Source organism: Montipora foliosa, chromosome 5 (assembly GCF_036669935.1).
Source record: "Montipora foliosa isolate CH-2021 chromosome 5, ASM3666993v2, whole genome shotgun sequence".
In the NCBI taxonomy this organism is placed as follows: Eukaryota; Metazoa; Cnidaria; class Anthozoa; order Scleractinia; family Acroporidae; genus Montipora; species Montipora foliosa.
In genome coordinates, this window is record NC_090873.1 from 40514648 (window position 1) to 40538558 (window position 23911).

General features: G+C 40.9%; 3 protein-coding genes across 7 annotated transcripts; 1 reads left to right on the top strand and 2 right to left on the bottom strand.

Annotated features, from left to right (window-relative positions):
• The first annotated feature begins 2632 nt into the window (after positions 1-2632).
• Positions 2633-12771, top strand: LOC138004180 (uncharacterized). Of its 5 annotated transcripts, none has more exons than XM_068850623.1 (6): positions 2633-3102; positions 4875-4943; positions 6101-6169; positions 9641-9912; positions 11617-11679; positions 12468-12771. In XM_068850623.1, the coding sequence occupies exons 1-6, from the start codon at positions 3090-3092 to the stop codon at positions 12519-12521; spliced, it is 540 nt and encodes a 179-aa protein (XP_068706724.1). In that variant the 5' UTR covers positions 2633-3089; the 3' UTR covers positions 12522-12771. The 5 variants fall into 5 exon arrangements, with proteins under 5 accessions (XP_068706724.1, XP_068706725.1, XP_068706726.1 ...); XM_068850624.1 differs by having other exon boundaries at positions 2635-4456; XM_068850625.1 differs by having other exon boundaries at positions 2635-3655.
• Positions 12772-17753: 4982 nt separating this feature from the next.
• Positions 17754-18713, bottom strand: LOC138002729 (uncharacterized). Its single transcript, XM_068848712.1, has one exon. The coding sequence runs from the start codon at positions 18711-18713 to the stop codon at positions 17754-17756; it is 960 nt and encodes a 319-aa protein (XP_068704813.1).
• Positions 18714-19397: 684 nt separating this feature from the next.
• LOC138002730 (uncharacterized) lies at positions 19398-20288 on the bottom strand. The gene has a single exon (XM_068848713.1). The coding sequence runs from the start codon at positions 20286-20288 to the stop codon at positions 19398-19400; it is 891 nt and encodes a 296-aa protein (XP_068704814.1).
• Between the last annotated feature and the right edge of the window lie 3623 nt (positions 20289-23911).

Genomic DNA, 23911 nt, shown 5'->3' on the forward strand with positions numbered 1-23911 from the left:
GAATCAATCCAGCTAAAGATAAATTTGCCCTTATTAATTCAGTAGAATGTAAAGCCAGTGTAGCAAACTCGAAGGACACACGCCGGGTATTTAAGGCATTTTTGCAAGTGCTGTCGTGGCCTGGTCATAATTGTTTAATGAAGTTAATTGATCAGTTATTTTCGTGACTTTTACTTTGGACACCTTAATGTTACAAACTGACAATGTTCGGTAAAGGCTCGTCGTAGGTGGTTTGAAAACACAGATCCACAACGATGGTGAAAGGCAAAAATGTCAACTTTGGCGTCACCCTGCGCGCGAGCAGAGCCTCTCAGAACTCTTCTTAAGTCGCCGCAGCTCAAGTTTCTGGGCTAGTCACTCCGGTCAAACCGGTTTAGTCAGCGCACGCATCATATTTCTGAGAAGGCGAAGGCCTTCGGTAGGAGAATCAATTTGGCGTCCAGGGGTGCGATCGAGACTTGGCCTGGGTTCGAAAATGTCTCCAAGCAACGCCTTGCGCACATACTGAACAAAGACTTTACACGATTTCTGCAGAGTCCTTTCTTTATCGTTGTTTGCCAGTAGGGTGCTGTAGCGGTCGTCCACGGTGCCGGCGATTTTAACATATCGACCTGAGGGTACCCAACGATAATCTTAGGGGAAATATGAGTTCGGGAGAGTGAAACTGTTCGAAGAATTTTGGTTCTACGTTCCCAAACAACTATAGAATTCCTTACTAAAACATCACCTAAAAGTTTCGCAACCAGGGAAAAGTAGTCCCTTGACGTTTTCGGAAGGGATATTTTTGCAATTGTTGGCACTAAAAAGGTCATCTAGAAGTTTCGGATACGTAAATGGTTGGATGGGAAGTTCTTAGAAGGCCACGTTCAGCTGGCGATTTCTGAAATGAAGATAATCATTCCCTAAAATTTTCGGACTCTTAATTTTCAACTAAGATTTTCGAACAGAACAAATTTTTCTGGGTGATAAAACATGTCATTAGACAGACTTGTTTCGCAATAAAGCATACCAACCAAGCTTATGAAGAATCATTGTTTACTTGCTCCAATGTCTGGATAAATGGTTATTAATAAAGAGCGCGAATGATTAGTTCCACCGCCATCGACTGATCCCTCCGCCCGTTTGTTTTCATCATGAAATAAAGTGTGACCTGCGGACTGCGGACTGAAAACTGAAGACTGAAGGCTGCGAACTAGGCACAAAACCGCGAACGGCGTACAAAACACTGTAAAAAAAGCACAGAGCAACGAAATGGCGACAGGCTGAAGACATGAATTAAAGTCTGACCTACGAGTGGTGGAAATAATATTTCGCGCCTTGGTTGTCATGAGTATATTAATTGTCACGAAAAAGGGGCATTATTACTGTAAGGAATGATGGTATTTATGTCGTCGACTTTGACCTCCTCGGGTCAATAGATGCATTCAGCCAGAAAAATGAGCCAATCATAGATAAGGGCGAAGTAAGGGTAGGTCTAGTTAAGGGATTGCAATCTTCGTGACTGGCGCTCTTAGCTGTTCCTTCACGGACTAAACTTTTTCCCTCCCTCCCTACCCTTGTTCCGTCCTTCGATTCCCTTCCTTTCATTCTTAGGTGTAGGCGTTTTTCCTCCCCCCACCTTTGCTGAACATGGCTTTAATTTACTGCAGTTTTTATTGATTTCGTTGATGATATAATAAATAGCCACGTTGGTGGCCGAATAACGCCAACATGTTTGTAGTTGTCTTTTTTGAGGTTTCCATGTCTCAGCAAACGTAGTGCGACCACTTGCAAAGTGCACGGCTTGCTCTACTTAGCAATATTTTATATCAAGGCCGGGGATAAGTGTCGACATAAACATGATGCAAATGACGAAAATGAAGAAAGTGACCACACCAATTACGTAAATAAAACGACGTCATCATTGCTTATCCTATATTGCATTCTTAGTTGGCTTAATTAAAAGTGAAGATTTATTAGTCAAATATGAGGTTTATTCAGCCGATTTGTTTGAACACAAAATTCTGGCCCAGCCGAGTTTCCAGCGACGAATCAACCCTACCTAGAATATGGGAACCAGTGAGAAATACATTCTTTGCCACTTCAAAGGAAAAAATACACGACTGAGCCTTTATTTCATTTAGCCATATAGAGAAATGTGTCTCATTGCTTGTAATGACTTACGATAACTCTAATTTAGCATTTAGCACACTTCCATTTCTTTTGGAATATAAAACACACTTCACAACATTGCGTAATTAGTTCATGACACTGCCATATCATATTAAAAAATGATGGTCTTGTTTCTCATTAATAATTATTGAAATTTAGAACTTATAAGGCCCAGATATCTGTATGAATATATTCAAATACAGTAGGTAAATCCATAGCCTAAAGATAAAGATGATAAATAAAAATATAAAATACACTTACATGGACTCTACTTGTCACCTGACTTGTTACGAATGATCTATAAAATGTAACTTAAAAGAGGAAAGTCTTAAGTATTATTTCAAGCCATTACCAGAAATCGGCGACATTTTGCGCCCGGGAAGTATTTGGTACGCGGTTTCAAATTATCAAGATGGCGGCATAAAGAAAGCAGTATATAGAAAAAACAAGGACTGAAATAACACACTATCAAAGGATGTGAATCAATTTAATTTCTTTTTTGAGGTTGTCAATACAAGGGAGAATGAAAAAGGGGAAACTAGAGTCTGGGCTCCTGTTCGAGAGAGAAGAAACAACTTCGTTTCATGCGTGTGACTTGGCAGAGTAAAAATAATTTTCAAAAATCAGGGCCCACAGTACACTTAGCCAGCGATATTCTGTATAATAATAATCATATATGAAGTACCCACCTGTAAAGATGGCGATCAAAACAAACTGGAGACAGAAACCCTACTTTTCACAAGGAATAATAAGCGCAGTGGTGCGTTTTGTACCGCTTTTATCGCAGAAATGGATGTATTTTTACCTCTTTTATCGCAATTTGGGCGGCAATTTGGGGAATGGATAAAGGCTGATTTTTATCACGTTTTAAAGTTTGAACATCGATCGACGATTAGAGAGGTCGGCACCAAGGATTCACATCAACGAAATGTTCTAAAATGTGGAGGGAAGGTAGGCACCTCTGAGCTTTTTTGAAAGAATTAGAGAGCTCAAGGAACTGTAACAGCCGTTCGTAAAATGTGTTGTTTGCGGCACGTTGGCGAACTTTCGAGAGACCAAAACTACCGTAAATAATGATATGGTACGTACACTTTACATTTAGAGGTCGGCAAATGTCGTGTATGCCACTTTAGATCTGAAATTTCCACTTCTTCAATTTTCTCCATACATTTCTCTATAACGATCGGCGGCCATTCTTAGAGAGAGGAAGGTCTGGGTCGAGTTTGGGCGTCCGCCATTTTGTCTTAAATTTCTGGTGATGAAAACTAATTACTGTTAAAATAATAAAATTCTCACTTAAATAAATAAATAAAATAAAAAAAAAGAAAAAGAAAAACCGCCGCCTCTGAATATGCAGGTTAATGTGCAGATGATTAGAAGTAGACACTGTCCTATTACTCCTTTATTACTAGAGTACCAGCTGCCTCTGCAACTTAGGGAAAGAATATAAAATCTCGTCACATTCATATTTGATGTCTTTGATGAGAGTAAAGTCTGAGACAAGGTAAGGAAAGGCTAGTTTTTATCCCATTGTTAACTGAGACCGTGGCAGCTTTCGCTATCAGTGATTGAACATTCGCGTTCGCGGCTCACAAATTATGGGATATTCAATTAACTTGCCTGGAAAGGTAGGCCGAGAATTAAACTCAGTTGAGTGTTTTAGTTAAGAATAAGATATTTTCTTATTCGATTTAGATTTTACAAATAACAAAGAATACAGTTTGTTTTATTAAAGTACATTGCCATCGTAAGCAATCCACAAGCCCAACTGAAGAAAGTTTGCGATCGTTGGTTCCACAATTTGCTGCTTTCAGTGTAATAGTTAGCGCCAACGATCAAGAATTCTATCATTTAAATTGTAATTTCATGTTGCAGCCATCCCGCAAAGGGGTGTAGTATATGCAGCTTTCCACCTTGGACAAAAGCTAACTACGGTCGCTTGCATAATTAATTGCAAATGTTGACAATATGTCATTAGACGCAGAGCCTTATCATTTAAAAATAAACTGAACGCCATGATAGCGGATGGTTGAGTTCGGTCAATAGCTAACCATTGCAGATTAAGAACAACTTGAGACATTGAACTTTGATCCATTGCTGTTGGGAAAGTCACCCTCTGACACCCAAAAATTTGTCCAGAGAGTAGCCCGATAGTCTTGACGTAAACTGCCATAATCCACCCTCAATTCTGATCGCCGGCTTTCTTCGATCCGGTCTTGTCTAAGCAGCTGATCGTTGTAACTAATCAAATCGAGACTTCGCGGTTGCTGTACTCGATGTTTCATCTGCCCGAGCTTCAGAGAGGGTAAATACATTGAAGTTGTTTAGGATAAAAGTATCTTTATAACAAGGCGTTTTGTCGTAGTGGGTTGCAAGGGTGATGAAAAGTTAAACGAATAAACGAGGACTGTATGGCGGCGCGCTAGTTTGCTGAAGGGCTTCGTTAGCAATAACAGAGTCAACATTGTTTGGCATAATTTTGGCCACCAAAGGTGACGAATTTTAACTCTCAAACCTACCGAATATAAAATAGATCATAGACAACAACTGTTCAGCAAAGGTGGGGGGTTACCGCCACCGACTGCAAACAAAAAGAAAAGAATGTTTATGAACAACTGTACAGAGACAATAACTTGACTTTATTTCCCTCGTCCGAGAAGACTAAAGTTTGACCATATGTAGATGTTCTTTTAAGGAATCACCCTCTCTTTATTTATTCAAAGACCCATGGGAGAATTTGATGGCCCCTGCCAAGGCACTCACTGTCTCGAAGTATAACAACGAATTTAAAGGTATAGTTTTTTTCTCTAATTCCGAATGCAAGGAAGACGTAAAGTAGCGGAAAAGGAGTCGATAACTGTCCTTAATTAAATTAAGAGCCTGGCCGGATTACAAGTCCTTTCGTAAAGTATATTCTGTAGTGCGTTCAAATTTCGGGTGCCTTAATTAAATTCATGCAGTTCTAAATAATCATTACAATTCAATTCATTTTTTTATTCACACTGTCCAATTTTATATTATAAATAATAAATTAAAAAAAAAGAGAAAGAGAGAAGAGGAATGATATTAGGCCATAATGTAGAAAGTTAATTGGTGTGCGGTGTCCAAAGGAGCAGAGCTTTCTAGCTGGACACCGCCAAACAAACTCTCAAGGAACCACCCGCGCATGTTTTCAACGTTTATTTGACGAGATCCGGTTATTTTACCATCTAAGAAAAGGAAGAACATATTTGGTCGGGTTCCAGCATTGATATGTGTCTAATTCCACTCACACATGCAGGTTAAGAAAACAGAGCTGTAAAGCTGATTAAAGGGTAACCGGTCGTTTCGATCGAAGTCCCTTTCGATCGAAACCAAAAGTCAGTTCGATCGAAGGCAAGAGTCAGTTCGATCGAAGAGTAAATGTTTATAAAAACTACAGTTTTGCAAGCGTATAGATAATAAAAGTTCTTGTGTTGTGTAATGTTTGCGCGAAGTAATATGCGCGACGCGGAAACGCGGTTTTCAATTGATTTCCTTTGTTACCGGCGTTTCTTTCTTCCAAGAGTTCAATCTTGTTAAATAAGATAATATTCGGCTTGTTTTGACCGCAAAAAAATCATCATGAATTAGTTGAAAATAAAACACAAAATTATCGGCATGCATAGAAGGAGACTGGAGACTTTTGTCGATCGAAACGACCTTCGATCGAAACAACTTTCGATCGAACTGACTTGCATTCGATTAAAGATTCCTAAACTCGTGATTTCCGAGGTTCAAAAGGAATTAGATATAAAGATTAATGGACTTATTTTAATACCCTAGAACACCTTGCACAGCTTGTCGCTCTCATGAACAGGGGCTTAAGATCGAATGTTAGCTCACAAATCTTTGTTACGGAGTGGTTAACTTTTTTTTTACCTTTATTAACTACGAATAAAACCAAATTTTTATTTTTCACTTTCCACAGACAGTTTGTTAAGAAATCTACTCCTTGGTACTCAGAAAGGTTTGGACTTGAGAACACGACGTAATCAAGGTGATAACAATCAGTATAGCATACTTATATAGCTTATGAAGCACCAGTGATTACGTGCTGGAATGTCGAGATAAATGTTAAAGAACGCTAACGACTAGATAATTATAGATTTTACACTTGATACAGTTTATGGCTCATTTCATTTTAAGTGGAAGAGTCAATTGAAGACCATTGAAGAATCGTTATAGAGCAAGCGTTGCGTTAGCGTAAAATAGTTGCACTTTAATATCACTAGCTAATGAAGATTCTGATTCCGCGTAGGTTGTTAACTTTGAATGCATTTGGCTGAACCTAAAATAATTTATTTGGAAAAAATGTTTACTCCTAGAAGCTAAAATTAATTCGTCAATAAGCTCAGTCTAGATTGCTTGACTTTGAGGCCAACTTGAAGTTACCAGGTGTGGCTTCCTTGTCTCAGAGCATTTACCCTCCCAACCATGCATGATATACCATGCTGATGGTCTAAATTCTCGGATACTGAACGATAAATCCCGCCTTCGTACTGGAAGTGAGGTCCCTGTGTGTTGGTCTGGACCAGAATCAGCCTTTTCCGAATCACCCAATCTCTAATCTCTAGCCGGGTTGTCATGGCACTTTAATAACGATCCTGAAGGCTAACCAACCTTATAGAACCCGGGCCTGGTCTGTGTATATGAAATTCCTCAGTCATTAAGGAGGTTCTGGATTAGTCTTGAAAATCCCCTTATACATGTGTGGACATATACGCCAATATTTGATTTGTTGAATAATCATCACGTTTTCTTGCATTTAATTGAGCGAAACGTGTCTCCATCCATCTGTATAATAGCCTACGGAAGAACGCAGAGTTCACGCTCCGGTCCTCCCTTCCCTTCCCCCTCGAACCCCTGTACATCTTTATATTATTTTGTTTTTAAACTGAATAAATCAGAACAGCTTCCCTTTCCTCAGAGATAAGTCAGAACCATAAATAGAACCGGAACCTCTGGAAAAAAAATTAATCTAGTGGTAAGGAAACACTAAGAACTCGGCGACAACTTACGATTTCCGATTTGCCGTTTAATTTTAATTTTCTGATTATTTCCTGTTTACTGAGCCGAGACGCTCCCGTTTAAAGGTTTATCCTGTTTTATACCCTTTGCCTACGCGCAGAAGTGTCGATGTTCTTTGGTTGTCTCCAAATAAATATATATTTTTTGTAAAAATTGTAAATTACATGTTTATTGGGCTTCTCCATTAATTCAGCGTGCTGAATCATTGAGAAATCAAGTTATGTTGGAAACGCAGAAATATTGATCTGTTGTCACGTAGTGAAATTTAATAGTCTTAGAAGCGGCTATAAAAGTCAAGATGATTTGACACAAATTAAGTAGGGTTCAGTCCGCCGTACAAGCAGTATCGTCTAACTCCAAAGACATCAGCAATATGGAAGGCCCTGGACAAGAATCCATGCCATCCTATTCAGACAGTAAATCTAGACTGACTCTTCTCCTGTTATTCTGCATTTTGTCTTTTTTTGGCAATTGTCTGACTGTCGTTCTGTTCATACGGAATTATTCCGTTGAACGGCAAGTCAAAGAGCTCTGGCAAGAAGCTGAAAAACGTAAGGCTGCGGTAAACAATCCAGCTGGTTATCAAAGCACGGCAAACAAAGACAACACTCCAGGTAAGAAATCTGATAATTCCGATCACTGAAAGCCCGGTACTTCTTCTTCTTCAACGATCTTACTTCGATACTCACGCCAGCTCTGAAGATGGATTCTAGAGGCCTATATTCTTTTCTTTTTTCCCTCTGTAAATATGGAGCCAGGTAAAATGGCTAGTCTGTGCATTCACTGAATGAGCAAAATCAGTTTTACAAGTTCTTTTTACATTTCCATACAACTCTTTTGTAAAGGTATGCGCGCCCGGGTTGAATTATTCGTGAAGCGCTCGTTACAAAACGAATTTACTTTGATGGACGCAAATCTTAGCGCCTTCTCTATCAAGGTTACTTCAGTTTTATTCAGGTTCATAAGCAATAACCAGGGGCACTCAACGAGAATATAGTTCAAAACCACTTAAACATAGCATTGTTAATCGTATCTTAGTATTTAAACGGTAGATATAAGCATATTTTTATGCCCTAAGAATTTTTCATCTGTTCGGATTCCCTAGCTGAAAGTCTAGTGATCCGAAAATTATAGGTATCAATACTTTCCTTTTCGAAAATCTCAGCCAGAAAAAAGAATTCTAGGTGACCTTTTTAGGGTAAAAATCCGTTAAAAATGGGCAATTATACCATGTTTTAGATGTTCGAAAATCCTAGGACAGGCAGGCAAGCAAGGAATTTTAAAACAAATGTTCCGAAAATTCTAGATCTCAAATCGTCTTCCGAACAGATATTTTCCGAAACTTGACGTTGGGTGCCCCTGAATAACACTTGGCTGATCTGTTACTTCCACAAGAAAGAAGAAACAGACGTCAGTGAAGAGACCGTAAACCAACTTTACAGCTTCTGTTGATGTGATTCATTTGGTATCCGATAGTTTCGCAACTGAGAGCTATCCATTTCAAAAACTGGTTGCTAGAAGATGTGCGCCATAATTACTTTAGCTGAAAGCGAACGATTCAACGTTTGCTCTCATCGGCTTTACGTGTTCCACAACATGTACCTTCGGCCACGTTCCGTTGTTGTACTCTTTGATCAGATGAAATGAATTCTAGAGGTTATTTTTTTGCGTACTTTCATTGCTAGCAGAAGACCAATCCAAGCTCTAAAGCAATGATCATTTGCAGATAATGCATCAAGTTCATGCAAAGTCATTACACTATGTACAAGCAAAGGTCTTTGATACTCTCGAGGTTCCTTTAACATAATTAGTTATATTTGATCGCTGCTAAGGGCCCTGAGGAATTAGAGGCATGATAATGAAAAGAAGGGAAACATTAGTTCAATCAGCTTGCTTGAGGCTTTTTCAGTGTGTGCGTACTTTTAAGTTTACCGTGTCTGGTATATTTGTGGGGATGGCTTGCCTTGATTAGAAAATATGTGCGGGGACATTAATTAGCTTGACAGCAAGATCTCAATTTCCTGTCAGTTTAGGCAAAGCTCGTGAAGAAATCATCAAGCTTTGTCATTCCAAAGGTTTAATTTGCCTGCCGGGTCCCAGTGGTCAGAAACACAACACAGTTTCTCGTTTTTCTGGTGCTCATACGAACAATTTTCCGAATATTAAAATTAACTTTCGTCAAGGTTCCGCTCAATTTCCTAAGCACGCAACAGAACAATAAGCTTTTGTTTGGAGATGTGAGAAAAAAGTTGAGCCACTGTAATAGACCATTTCTTAATACCTGTCGAGTAAAGTTATCGTGCCTTTAAGTAAAGTTCTTCATTTATCAGCTTGAGGAAGTGTCGCTTTCCAATACGGTAACCAGTAGCGTTCCTGACTGATAAGAGGCCAGAAAGGCAAGCAGAGAATTCACTAACAACCTGCTGTTGTCTCGCTTTAGAAAATATCGGGAAAGAAATAGAGAAACAAGGGCGTTTATTTGCTTTGATTGGAGCTCCAGGCAAAGTACATGTAAAGCGATCCCCAGACCGGCGAGGTCGAAAAGGAAGGCGGGGACTGGCACCAGGAATGACTGGCGGAGACGGGAAAAATGGAATACAAGGAGCTAAAGGAGAATCTGGAATCCGCATAGCCCTCCAGGGAAACAAGGACCAAAGGGAGGTTACGGAGCTACTTGCCTTAAACGAGATCCCGGATGTAATGGAGGAAAAGGCAAGTTTTGACACAACAAAACAAAGATTATTCGCAGTTTTCATATTGAAATGCCAAAAATAAAAGACATAGTTGGAAACCCTAATGATATACATAGTAATTCAGTAATTCAGAACAAAATGAAGTCACGTACGAACCAAGCATTCTCTGATGGAAGAAACTCACAGATCAAACACGAGCACACGAGCCCTGGAATGGCACAACTTTCGCCCGATTGCGTGTTCTGCGCCCGTTGCTTTTGCATAATTAGGATAATCTGTCTCGAATTTTTGACAGGTAATCACATGATTTTTCTGGTGTAATTTGAAATCAATGAGCACTCGTAAATCCCTAAGGGCTCGTCAAATGTGTTAGTCTTTGTAAACATTTATGCATGCTTATTTAGTCCAAATTGCTCTCGAAACCATGAAATTACCTTTACAAACCGAAAGAACTCAAGGCAGCCAGTTGTTGTTGTTGTTGTTGTCGTTGTCGTATGTTGTCGTTTTTTGTTTTGTTTTTTTTTTGTTTTTTTTTCTTAACAAGTGTGGTGGATTCGCATTCCAGACCACAATGCAGTCAATGGTCAAACCGAGGCCGATCGAAAAGTTCCTTCTCCTAAATAGTACCACAGATTTCTGTGTGGGCTTGTCATGAGACATTGATCAATAAATGGCAGGCATAACCTTTTGCCACATCATCTATTTATAACTATTATTGTTATACTTCTGATAACCTTGCGACTTAAATGGTTTTCCAGGTAGATTTTAATAGCGCCTAGTGACGCGATCTGATTCTTCAATCCGAATCAACAGGCAGTTAGAAATGACCACGCATGATGCCATTTGCTTATTCTGAATAGCCGATATTCTACTACGTTTTCAAACTCAGTAGAAACAAATGTTCTCCACAGGTCGTGAAAGCCCTATTAGAAGAATTTGTACTCGAGGTCTTTAGTATACCTTGGCTCAAGACGAATAAGAAATGTTTTTATCTTTTAAAGTGAACAAATTGCACAAAGCGAGATGCTGTTTTTCAGCAGATTACCATTAAACTTATGCCAGCTAAACACCCCGAGACAGTAAGTCAGTCAGTCAATCAACCTATTGATTTATTCCCTTTGCGATTCCTTTATTTCTTAATAAAAAATGAGTTCATTTTTAACGTGTTTAATTTAATCATAATTGGCTCAATTGCTCAAAAGCCTCTTTGGTGATTATTTATTTTTATTGTTATTATTATTATTATTATTATTATTATTTTTGTTTTATTTAACAAATTCGCCCAGAGGCAGGTAGGCATACAAAAGAACACGAAGTCCCCTACAAGATAAAACCACCTAATCCTTCCCCCATTTAATAGAAACTTTTTCGTATTTATTGAAGCGTTTATTCCCTAAAGCGCAGTCGTGGATAGTTTTAAGTAAAAGTTCACGGCGTAGAGGTTTTGACCACTATTGAGCTTCTTATTAAGGTAAAGTAAAGTAACCATCTTTTAACATCGATAACTCGTAACAGTAATTCAACCGACAAACCTGAGGTCGACGGTGCGCTCATTTTATTAGAAGGAGTCGAAACAAAGATGTGAGAACCGGCAATCGAACTCAGGACCTGTTGCACCAAGGCCGTGCACTAACCGAATGTACACTCCGTGCTCCTTGTTCCTCTGTTTGTGAATCAGCAACAATCTTTCTATATTCTGACTAAAAATTTCAATGTATTTTAGGTGAACCAGGGCCACCAAGAAAGTGGGCAAGACGTCGAGCTCGAGGATATCCGGGAGAAAAAGGTAAAAAAGGTGAAAACGTAGCCGCAAAAAAGAACCATTAAATTTCAGAAAAATATCATGTCCGAGGGTCACAAAAATGCTGGATATTTCTTGAGTGGAATTTTCTTATGATGAAGGAATTTGCTATAATCCTTTGGCTTTCGAGAGGTTTTAGACATGTGTAAATATGCTTGTATTTTTCCTGGGATGACACCTGCGGTCAGCTTGTGAAATCTAAGCGGTGAGTTTCTAAAATCTATTGGAGCCAACATTCACAAACACATTTCATATATAAACTTTCGTACCAGAAGCGTAGAAATCGCTTTGTTTGGTGAATGAAAGAGAAATTGTCCCTTGTTGCCCCGAAATAAAAGTCGCTACAGGATTTACTTTACCGAGTAGTTAATGACTTCTCAGGCTCTGTTAAATAACTGAGAGGGGATAAATGACCTCTCCGTAGAGACTCTAACTGAAAAAATCAATAAAGGAGAATAAAACAATGATTATGTTACCCACCCAACTCTCTTTTGAAAGTAAAATTTTCGGTGCCTTTTGATACGTTGTCAACGTCGTTGCCAGGACCTTTCCCTTCTCGTCTAGGCTAGAAGCTAACTAACAATACTCATGCGAGAGACTTCTTACTATCCTTTGACAATTCTTCCTTTGTTTTGGAACTTTGAACATGCCTAAGATGAAATGTTATACGTGGAACAGGATGTCCAATGTTTATTTTACCTCTTCGCTGTCAGAAACACTAACATGGTCAAGGTTACGTAAAAGGCTCAGCCTCTGTAATTTTAATTTTGCAGGAGACTCCTGAGACTGAAAAGGGTGATAGCCTACCGGTATCAGGATCCTGTTGAGTATAAAGGCCGGACAGCACACGAAAGCTTTTGAATGTTCATGTTCATTAACTGTGTTATGAAGTTCTTTCTTCTTCTTTTTGACGATAATCATTATGATGGCAACGATTCTTTTATTTCCTAAATTGACTGTATCTTGGTAGATTTGTAGCCCGGATCAGCTTTTTATATAGAAGTAGGCGATGAAGCTTTTGCGGATACCGTTTTGTAATTGTAACTTTACGAAATAAAGTGTTTGTTATAAAGGTTTCATGATGAGTTCCGTGATCATGGCATATACTTTGTGTCGATTAGATTCTTTTTTGTTTCTCCACTAATTCTAAAGAGAGCCTACAGGATTTAGTTGCTTCACGTGATCTGTCTACACCTCAGCAGGCATGCTAGGAGCTAAGAAAAGAGCCGATTTTGGGCTTTGCATGATTGCCCCAGTAAAGAAATCTGTCAATCATTGGAAACCGTAACGTGCATGCGTGACATGCGAGGATGTAGGATGTTCTTGTTCGTGGTGATTTCACTGTGAAATATGAATTTGCTTTTCGGTATTTGCGGAAGTACAGAGTTTAAACAATCTAATTCTGTTCATTCTGAATTTGTGGTTACGCCTTCTGTGTCTTGCCTCGAGAACGTGACCTGTTATGTTTGCGGAATGGAGAACATTCGCGGAGTCAGCAGACACTTGACCTGGGAAATGGCATGGTATTTAAGACTGTGTTCATGAGAGGACCAGGCAGGTGTGATACAAGCCATCACACCGATTTCAATGAAACTTAGCCAAAATGAAGGATACACCAGAAAATCCTTGAAGACAGAGTGGGCTGGCTTTGGGACTTTTCTCAAGGTATTTAGACTACCCCCCTTGGTTTTGGGGCGAAAATTCTAAAAGTTTAACCCAAATTAGCATAAAAATCAGAAAGACGTCCTGACCACACAATACAATCAATTTTATTATCATTTTCCCTGAACGAAGACTGGTCCTTCAGTAGCTTACCAAAGTAGTTTCAAATTATTCAGATTGACAGGTGTCAATCAACAGATGTCAACACCCACCCATGTCACGAAAGATTTTCCTAAGATGAAATTTAGGCCATCTTTTGATCCAAATATAGTAAAAGTTCAAGCTTCTTTCGGAAACCAATTTATATTACGAGTATCATCCATCCTTGCTCCGACAAGAGCGAGAATAAAATTTTTGGCATCTGTTCTTTTATGGTGTCAACAGCCGTTGAACGAACACGGACAGCGCCCTTGTCTAACAGAAAGAGATCGACAAATAAAAGAAAATAACCCTTTACAGAATTGGTTCCTAAACGTAATTTGAAGGTTAGCAGTACTTAAGTTGTCTATTTATTTTATTTACGGCAAATAAAGGTAATTGAAGGCAACGATAACTGAAATATATCTCATACGAAATTGCAATAACGCTTAAAATATCCGATGTCACGACATGAATACCGAATAAAAAACTGTCATAACTAACTTGTTAATCAAAAAGTTCCTTGTACGAATTTACCTGGTCACTATCATCTTGTTTGGGTTGTTTTCAAAACCGTGCATGCTGAACAGCTATAGTCATAAACACTGTGGTTTAAATTTGTTATTGTGTGATGTAGGGACATGTAATCCACTCTCTACTTTGCTCTCCGCCAAAGAATAAACATCAGTCTTTTTTCGCATTCGGTGCTGAAATTATAATTTGCCTTGGTGAATAGATTCCCGAACTAAACAGAAACGATTAATAAATGAGTAACCACCGCTGGCATTAAGTTCGAGAGTACAGGTAAACGCGAGCCCAAGGTGTTGGTCAGCGGTAGTTATGAATGTCACCCAACAAAAGCTAATTTCTGAACCGTTCAACAAAAAAGCTAAGAAAGTGAAATTTTGTGAACGTGTAAGTCTGTGCGGTACATTATTTTTTTGGCTATTGACCGAAGCATCACACGCAACTTTTAACGGCTCTTTATCCTTGTGTACCAATATTTCACACAAATATAGCCGCCGAAAATCAACAAGTACAATTGGAATTCACTTTGCCATGAAAACGCTTTCTTTTTTTTTTTTTTTCATGAATTGGAATAAATACGCATCAACAGAATCTATACATACTAGAAACCTTTAAATTGTTCAAACGTCTAAGGAAGGCTTTTTTTTAAAACCTGACAGCCTCTGGCTTGGTGTCACGCAAGGTGAAAACTTGAAAGTTCAAATGATGCTGTATTTTCAAATCGAAAGACGCTATGGGCACTAAAACGTTTTCGAAATGTTCAATTCTAGACTACCTTCAAGGTAGTGTAGGAGAAAAAATTAAGAAAATCTCGTGACTGTGTTTTAAACAAGGCAAGCGTTTTTCCTTTTCTACGGATAACTCAGTGAATTTGAAGAGGATAAATGCTAAATGTGATGGTTTAGCATTTAGGGAGATGCGCTACGTATCCTGTCAACAGTAAATGATCTGTTTGAAAGCGAACACAATTCCTTGAAACGGAGGATTTCCGTAACACACACTTTCTTATAAAAGCAATAAAAATATCAAAAATGATCCTTGCATTTGCTGGGCAATTTAAGCAATTGTCTCATATGTGCGCCTGAAAAAATTCAGGTGTCTTCAACGAGATTTAATTTGAACCCATGACCTAACGGATGCCGGTGCAGTGCTCTACCAACCGAACTGTGAAGCCACTCAGATGAGAGCGGGTCAATTTGTTGGGTTCATGTGTTCCCGTGAAAGAAATGAGTGACTTCATAGGGTACTGCACCCGCATCGCAGAGGTCATGGGTTCGAATCCCGTTGAAGACATCTAAAATCTTCAGGTGTACATATGAGACAATTGCTTAAATTGTCCAGCAAATGCGAGGATCACTTATTCAATTCATCTCTCTCTCAACCGCACTTCACAAACATTTCTGTCCTGGCTTTTTTTGGCTATAGAGTAAGTTTTGGCTTCAAACGGTTTTTAATATCCAGAGCGTTTTAGTTGCCAGGGCCGTACCTAGACTAAGTAGTAACCCTGGGCACCTGAGGTCTTCTTGGAGTTCAAGGATTCTAACTTCGTTGAAGCTACTATTATTTTCTTGTGGTTTTCAGGGAATTTTTTGTCTAGATAAGTGCAAGTTTTTGATCAGGTTGTGTTGTTAAATAAATTTAAAGTGCTACTATGACCAACAAAAAACCCTTTTTTTTAAATTTTTCTTTGGAATTCAAAAATATGTTGATTAAACAACAAGCAGGAGAAAACGAGGAGAAAACGAAGTCAAAGCCTCAATAGTTTAAGAATGAAATGAGTGTGTACGTTGCTGAATACATATGTAGCACGGGGGCTTCGAGCTTTCGGACTTTTAGCAAAGGGATGTGTAAAGTGTCGTTTAAATGAAAACTCGAAGAGCCTATAATTACATATGCTCAAAACTAGGTCGCCGTGACAAATCGATCCAAATCGATCGTCGAAAATTTAGCCGATAAGTGGATAATATTCGATATTTTTCGATATTTGTGCTCAGTTGGTTATGCACCGGGCTGTCACGCGGAAGGTCTTGAGTTCAACTCCGGCCGGACCAACACTCAGGGTCTTTAAATGATTAGGGAGAAAATGCTGTCTTTGTAACTACATCTGCAAATGGTTAGACTTTCAAGTCTTCTCGGATAAGGACGATAAGCCGGAGGTCCCGTCTCACAGCCCTGGTTCATTACCTCTGTGGGACGTTAAAGATCCCACACACAATTCGAAAAGAGTAGGGCATGGATTTCCCAGTGTTGTGGTCTGACCTTTCCAGTATGTGGTCGACTTAGCAGGATTAGCTTGAAGGGCTTCTCTGTGAATGAGACCACAATTCTGTATAATAGGCTACTTAGCCAAGTGCTGGAGCCTCACTCAAACACTCAAACTCAAATTTGTCCGTAAAAGTCGATAATCACAAGATTATCAATCGGCTACGGAATTAATGAAAGTGAAACAGCTTCAAAGTAAATCCATATCAAAATAATGTTAAGCAAACAAAGTGGCAACCAAATGATGTGTTACTGTACGTAGAATCGTGATGAAAAACTATTTAAAGCCCGGTTCATCTTCTCTCATCGTTTTCAGATAATGCAAGATAATACTAATATTCGAGCTTCCTTGTACAGTAGAAACATCGGTAAAATAAAAACTCGATATAGACTATGCCTCTTCAACGAACCATGTCTCCCCCAAAAATGTCGTTTTCGATGTTTCGATACTTGTCGATTGAAATCAATCAAAATCGAATCGAATCGAAATTCGATCGAAGTCGATAATCACAAGAAACTGCGTGATCGATTTTTGTCAACTTTCGATATTTGTCGATTGATCAGTATCCACTTTAATCGATTTTTTATCGACTATCGAAATTATCGATTTGTAACGCCCTGTCAAAAGAACAACGGACATGTTTGCACTGGTATGCAATCACCTCACATGTAACGTGACCGGATACGGTAGAAAACCGGAAACAACCTCTATATTCCTTTCATTGTTTTGCTTGTTGTTGTTGTTGTTGTTGTTTTTAATTACTTTTGTTATTCTGTAGTTATTTAGTAGGTTTTCAGAGTTTGAAGATCTTTCAGACCCTCTCCGGATAATCTGACTGTGGGTGAAGGGGCCAAAAACCATTGCACCAACGCGTTACTAAAGTTCTTCTTTAATGTCAAATATCCTTAGTTTAAAGAGAACAGGCGATGCGGTGAACGTTGCGATAAACGATGCGAAAGCAATAATCGATACGGTTGCTAGAGAAATAAACAAGGAAAATACAAGTTACTACAGCAAAAGGACGAACCAAAACACAAGAATATAGAAATAACAAACTAAGCAGAAAAGACGAGCCAAAAAATAATACTTACAAACGTTATATGGCCTTTAAAACGGACAAACGAAGCGATGTAGGAAAAAAAACGCAAAACCTAAAACTGTATCCTCCAAAGCAAAAACGAGAGTGAATAAAAGCAAAGACACGAATTTATACTAATGAACTAAGGAACAATAGACAAAGTTATGCAGGAGAAACTAACAGAATAATAATGAAAACGACATGCAAGCGTGACACACAAAAAAATGTTCCAAAACAAAAGAGTTCATTCATGAAGAATGCCGCCGCAACATCTGGCTCCCCTAAGAGTTCAACCTGCAGAAAACTCTTACAAACAAATTATCTAAAAGAGATAGTTCTCCGTTCTCTGAAATCAACATGGCTCCTCTGGCTGGGATTCAAACACCCGGTCTATAGGTCTTTCTCAAGTATCAGGATAAGCTTGTCAACTGGGCGATCAAGGAAAGTTGCTCCTGTGGTAAACTTGACAGACCGTACATATCCTTCTTCGTCAGGGTAAGTGTGGACAATACGGGCCAAAGGCCAATGGTTCCGTTCTACACGGTCATCAACGATCAGGACCAGGTCTCCCTTGTCAAAGTTTCTCCTGGGACGATTCCATTTTGATCTTTGCTGAAGGCATTGAACGTATTCTCTTCTCCATCTTGACCAAAATACGTTTGCAAGGTACTGGACCCTCTTCCATCTTTTGCGAAGATAAACATCTTCTTTCTGGAAGTTTCCAGGAGGGGGTAGTACGACTTTAGACTTCATCGTCAGGATGTGATTCGGTGTTAGTGGGTCTAGATCTCCTGGATCACTGGAAGGAGTGGTGAGAGGTCTGCTGTTTATAATACACTCTACTTCTGCCATCAGAGTTTGAAACGATTCGTCGTCAAGGTTACGACCATGTTCTCGCATTAAGGCGGTGAGGATTGAGCGGACTGAGCGTATTTGTCGTTCCCAGACGCCACCCTTATGCGACGCAGACGGTGGGTTTTGCTTCCATTGCACCCAATCAGCTTTGAATTTCGTGCATAAACTTCTCTGGATTGCGTTGTTGTCCATCTCTGATATCGCTCTTTGCAATTCTTTCTCTGCTCCGGTAATATTTGTTCCTTGATCGGATCTGATTTCACGTACAGGCCCTCTTCTTGCTATAAAACGTCGCAAGGCATTTAGAAAGGAATCTGTTTCCAGGGAGTCTGCCGCCTCTATATGTACAGCTCGACTAGATAAACAGGTAAATAACGCACCATAACACTTCAATTCCTTTCTTCCCCCTTTAATGTAGAATGGGCCAAAGTAGTCGACGCCACAGTAAGTGAATGGAGGTGCTGGGGCAATCCTTTCTTTGGGAAGATCGGCCATCCTTTGCTCACCAACTACACCACGAAGCCGCCGACAAGTCACGCATTTGGAAATGAAGTGCCTCACAACGGAATTGGCGTTTATGATCCAATATCGACTTCTGAGCGTGCCTAAAGTGATGCCGCGACCCGAATGCGCATCCTTCTCATGTGCATCTCAAATGATCAGATCTACTACGAAACTCTTCTTGGGGAGGATGATGGGATACTTGAAATTATCGGGAAAGACTTGCGATCTGCTGAATCTGCCCCCAACGCGCAACAGGCCGTTCTGGTCAAGAAAAGGATCAAGGCGATATAACGTACTGGTTTTCTTGATTTCCGCTTTCTTGACTCTCACGAGGTCGCGATTCTTCTGACGCTCTTCTCCTTGAATCTTGCGCAGGGCTTCAGATTCTTTAGGAAACGCACATCGTTGTACCAATTTGAGTATGATTTCCTCGGCGCGTTGTAATTCCTCAATTTTTAAGGGTTGGCTGCTCAATTTTTCTGCTCTGCGTGTTTCCAACGGCGTTTGCACATGAGCTAAAAACTGCTTGAGGCGAAGTATCCGGGCCACGCATCGTTTCATGCGGTTCCAATTTGAGAAACACGCGAACCTGGTCAAGATTTCCTCCTTTTCATCAGAAACGGTGGCATGTGTTACAACTTTCTTCACTTCAGGATCATCGGCAAAGACTGCGTCTTAATCGCAGGGAAACGTAGGCCATTCACTCTCGGGATGCCACAAAAAATCTGGACCTCTGACCCATCGATGTCGTTTAGTTATCTGATTGCCCTCCAAACCGCGTGATGCGTCATCAGCCGGATTATTTTCGGAGTCCACATGCCTCCATTGGATAGGATCTGTCTCATCTCGAATTCTTTGCACTCGATTTGCCACAAACACGTGAAAACGCTTCGTTTCGTTTCTAATGTATTTCAACACGGTGGTACTGTCGGTCCAGTAGATCTCTCCATCAACAGGATCGCCTAATTCTCTGGAAATCATTCCTCCTACTTGAACAGAGGTAGTTGCTGCTGTAAGCTCTAAACGCGGAATCGTCATGGCCTTAAGGGGTGCCAAACGAGACTTCCCCATCAGAAACGCACAATGGATGTTACCCTTGTCGTCTACACTTCGTAGATACGTCACCTGACCATAACCAGTGGCACTAGCGTCCGAGAAATGGTGGATTTGCCTTGACACGACAGAACCAAAACCGTCCGGGATGACACAACGGTCCATTGAGAAGTCTTCTAATGCTGATAGTTGGCTTCTCCACTTTTCCCAACGTACACGGAACTCGAGATCAATCTCTACACCCCAGTCTATCTTCATACGGCAAAGGTCTTGCAAAATCTTCTTTCCGTTCAATAGAAAAGGCGCTGCTATTCCGAGTGGGTCATACACTGAACAGATGGTGGATAAAATACCACGGCGGGTGAGTGGCTTGTCCTTAAGGATTATCCGGAACCCTAGCGTATCCGATTCAATAGCCCACTGTACACCAAGGGCCCTTTCAACTGGAAGGAAGTGGCAATTTAGGTCCAAAGTCCTTAAATCGTGTGCGCGAATGTCATGTGGCACGCTCATCAATACATTTCTTCTGTTGCTGACAATCTTAGATAGGTTAAATCCTCCAAGAGAACGCGCAGAACGAACACCACGTAATCTTTCAACAGCTGTTTCTTCTGAATCCTCTGACCGGAGACAGTCATCCACGTAAAAGTTATTCCTCAAAACGTCAGCTGTTTCCGAACCAACATGTTTCTCAGCATCATCTGCGGCTTGTCTTGTCCAGAGAGATGAACATTCATTTGGTATTCAGCAGGGGCCTCATCGAGAAGACCGTCAGGCCACCAGAAGAATCGGAGAAAATCTCTTTGATTGTCGGGTACTCGAACCTGGTGAAACATAGCATCAATGTCTCCCATGAATGCGACTGGCTGGTGGCGAAATCTCGTCAACACGCCGACAAGGCGACTCGTCAGGTCCGGTCCTTGCATGAGTTGGTCGTTCAGTGATGTCCCTCCATAACGTGCGCTGCAGTCAAAAACGACTCTGATCTTGCCTGGCTTTTTAGGGTGGTAAACACCGTGATGGGGTATGTACCACACTTGCCCTGACCTGGCGGGAAGGCGATCTGGTGGCACTTTTCTGGCAAATCCCTTTCGGATGATGTCATTCATGAAATTGACGTAATCTTCGTGAAATTTCTTATTTCTTGTCAGTTTTCTCTTCAGCCAGCATGCTCTTTGGAACACTTGCTCCTTAATGTCAGGAAGGTGTACGTCTTTAGAGCGGAAGGGTAGAGGTATTTCGTAATGGCCATCATCAGTACGCTTAATGCCTTTATTCACAATCTCAAGAAATTTCTTATCTTCTTGCGAGTACTGGTGGGCTCTCTCGTCAGATCTTTCAGGAAAGTCCAATTCAAATATCCTGATTAATGCTTGCGGCGTGACAATTTCTTTGACCTTATCCTCCACGGCGAAGTGATGGTCAAGGGGTTTCTCTGATCCCACCTCTACAACGGCTATTCTATTGCAGTTAACTGTTTGATGGTCTTTCTTGATCAAATTCAAAGGTCCTACTATCGCCCATCCAGCAAAGGTGTTTATCGCATAAGGGCCACCATTTTCACTGGCAACAATATCTATCGGTTAAAGGGCTTTTGGACAATTCGATCCAATGAGAAGACCAACTTTCGCGCCATGAAGCTGAGAAGGCATGCAGTCTGCTATTCTCTCCAGATGTTTCCACTTATGGGCGAGTTCAGGTACAGGCACATCCAAGTCTATCGCAGAAATGTCTTCTTTAGTGAAGGTTTTCGGCAAATCAATGCGGCTTTCACCATTGAGGTCCGTAACGATCAAACCGTTGAGTGCCTTAGTATCGTGTAACTGAGTGCTGTTTACTGTCTTCACCATTAGCTTCGTATCGGTACCCTTTGCGTCTAAGCAAGCAGCTATGTCTTCAAGCAAGAAAGTACCAGTGCTACAGCTGTCGAGCATGGCATACGTAAGGACTTCTTTCCCAGCTGCTTTTAATCTGACAGAAACAATAGGCAAGGCAGTAATTGGGTTCCCTGTGCCGACAGCGCTGCAAACAGCCTTCTCTGTTTCAACATGTGTAGCAGTGAGGACATCCGTAGATTGTTCTGATGACGGATTCCGTTTCTTGGTTGCTAATTGATTGAGACGGAAGTTATCATCGTGAAGCCCGGTAGGATGACGTCTGGAGCACGTTTTACAGGTTTTCCTCTGAGCACATCCGCCTGACCTATGGCCAGCTTGGTAACATGCAAAGCACAAGTCTTTGTCCTTGAGGAATTCTCTCCTCTCTTGCAAGGTCTTCTTTAAGTACTCTTTACAGTCATCAAGGTCATGGGTCTTTCCACACATCTTACACAAGTTGGCTAGGCCAAGCCCTTTAGCTTCGGGTGTGGCAGTTATCGCCGTCGCGTGACTGGATACATGAGTTGTCGCGCGTGAACGGTCTCCGATTTTCGGCTTGTGAGTGTTTTTCCCTTTGTTAAAACGACCAGGGCGATCTGAGGTATCTTGACGATTAAGCGCTTCTCGTGAATACACAGGATCCATTGCAATTCCTGCCTCAGTCTTGACAAATTCCACAAAGGTAGCAAACGTGGGAGTGATATTTCTCGTCGCTCGGAGCTTACTTGCTTCTCTGCGCCATCTGTCTTGGAGTGGCAGCGGAAGCTTTTTAACCATAGTCTGAATGTTGTGGGGATGATCCAGAGTCGAGAGAAACTTAAGTTCGGACATCGCACTCCGACACTGAGTAAGAAACGTTGCGAAGCGGTCTAACGCTTGATCATCTCCTTGTTTAACATAAGGCCAATCTTCAATCTTCTTAATGTAAGCGTTCGAGATTTTGTACGGATCTCCATACTTCTCTACCAAAAGCTTCATAGCCTCGGTATAACCATTTTGTCCGTTCAGGTGGAGGCATCCTTTAATCAGCTCTTTCGGCTCTCCTTCCACGTACTGCTCCAAATAACGTAGACGGACATCGTTTGACTTCAGTTTACTCTCAATTTGCGACTCAAAGGTCCTGACAAACGTAAAGAAATCGAGGGGGTTGCCGGTGAACTTGGAAATGGTTAATGTCGGCAGAAGGGTCTGCTGTTGCTGTTCAACCAAGAGCTCTGTTAATCTGTTTTGCTGGCTGAGAACTTCTCGGAAGCCTTTGGGAATGTTCTGGTTTTCACCACGCTTCACTTCAAACTCTGGAGCCAACAGGTTCGGCCATGAGCATTGCGCTGCAACTGGTTCTAATTGCACAGGCGAGTGATACGGGTGAGGTACGGGCGGAGAATTCGAGCGAGGAAGCGGATTGACCTGTGGATCCTGCATAGCTGTTGGCGGTGGATGAATGGTTGCCTCAGACAACTTCCTCTCAAAGCTAGAATCACGGTCTTGAAATTCAGCATACGCCCTTTCGCGCGCTTGGGCCACTGCTAGCTGCTCTTCCAAGTGTAAACGCTCAGCTCTTTTCTCTAATTCTTGTCTACGCTCTAACATCGCAAATTTCGCCATGAATTCGGCAGTCTTGGCTCTTTCTTTCGCCCGACCGGAGGCAATTGATGACTTAGTCGACGATCCTTTTGTGAGGCGAGACGAGGCAGTAAGATTTGAACAATTTGATCGGCTTTCCAAGCTGTTTTCTATTTTCTCCTTCGCGGAAGAAATCCACCGTTCTGTTTGTTCGATAAAATTAATCATCTCGGTGCTTTGTTCAACGTACCAGTCACTAGCTGCGTTGACATCTTCATCGTTTTCAAGGTCATCCATAAGGGCTGCGACCACCTTCTTCAACTCTTCGCTGGTGGCGCGAAACGCGGATAACTCGTTTTCAACAGAATTTACATCGTCCGTATTTGCAGTCTTCTCAGTAATTCGCTCAATCTGCTGTTTAACCTTTCGTTGCAGCGAATAACAATCCATCCATCGAAGTCGAGTGACATAGGCCGATCCTTTCTCTAAGCGTCGCTCTGGCCTCGCACTTTGAACTGTACCAGCAATAATCTCCTTCGACTGATGCTCGTCCTCGTAAGTTTGTCCGTAACGGCTCCCGACTTCCATTATAATCAAATTTAACGTTTCAACGAATGAAGGGGCCAAAAACCATTGCTCCAACGCGTTACTAAAGTTCTTCTTTAATGTCAAATATCCTTAGTTTAAAGAGAACAG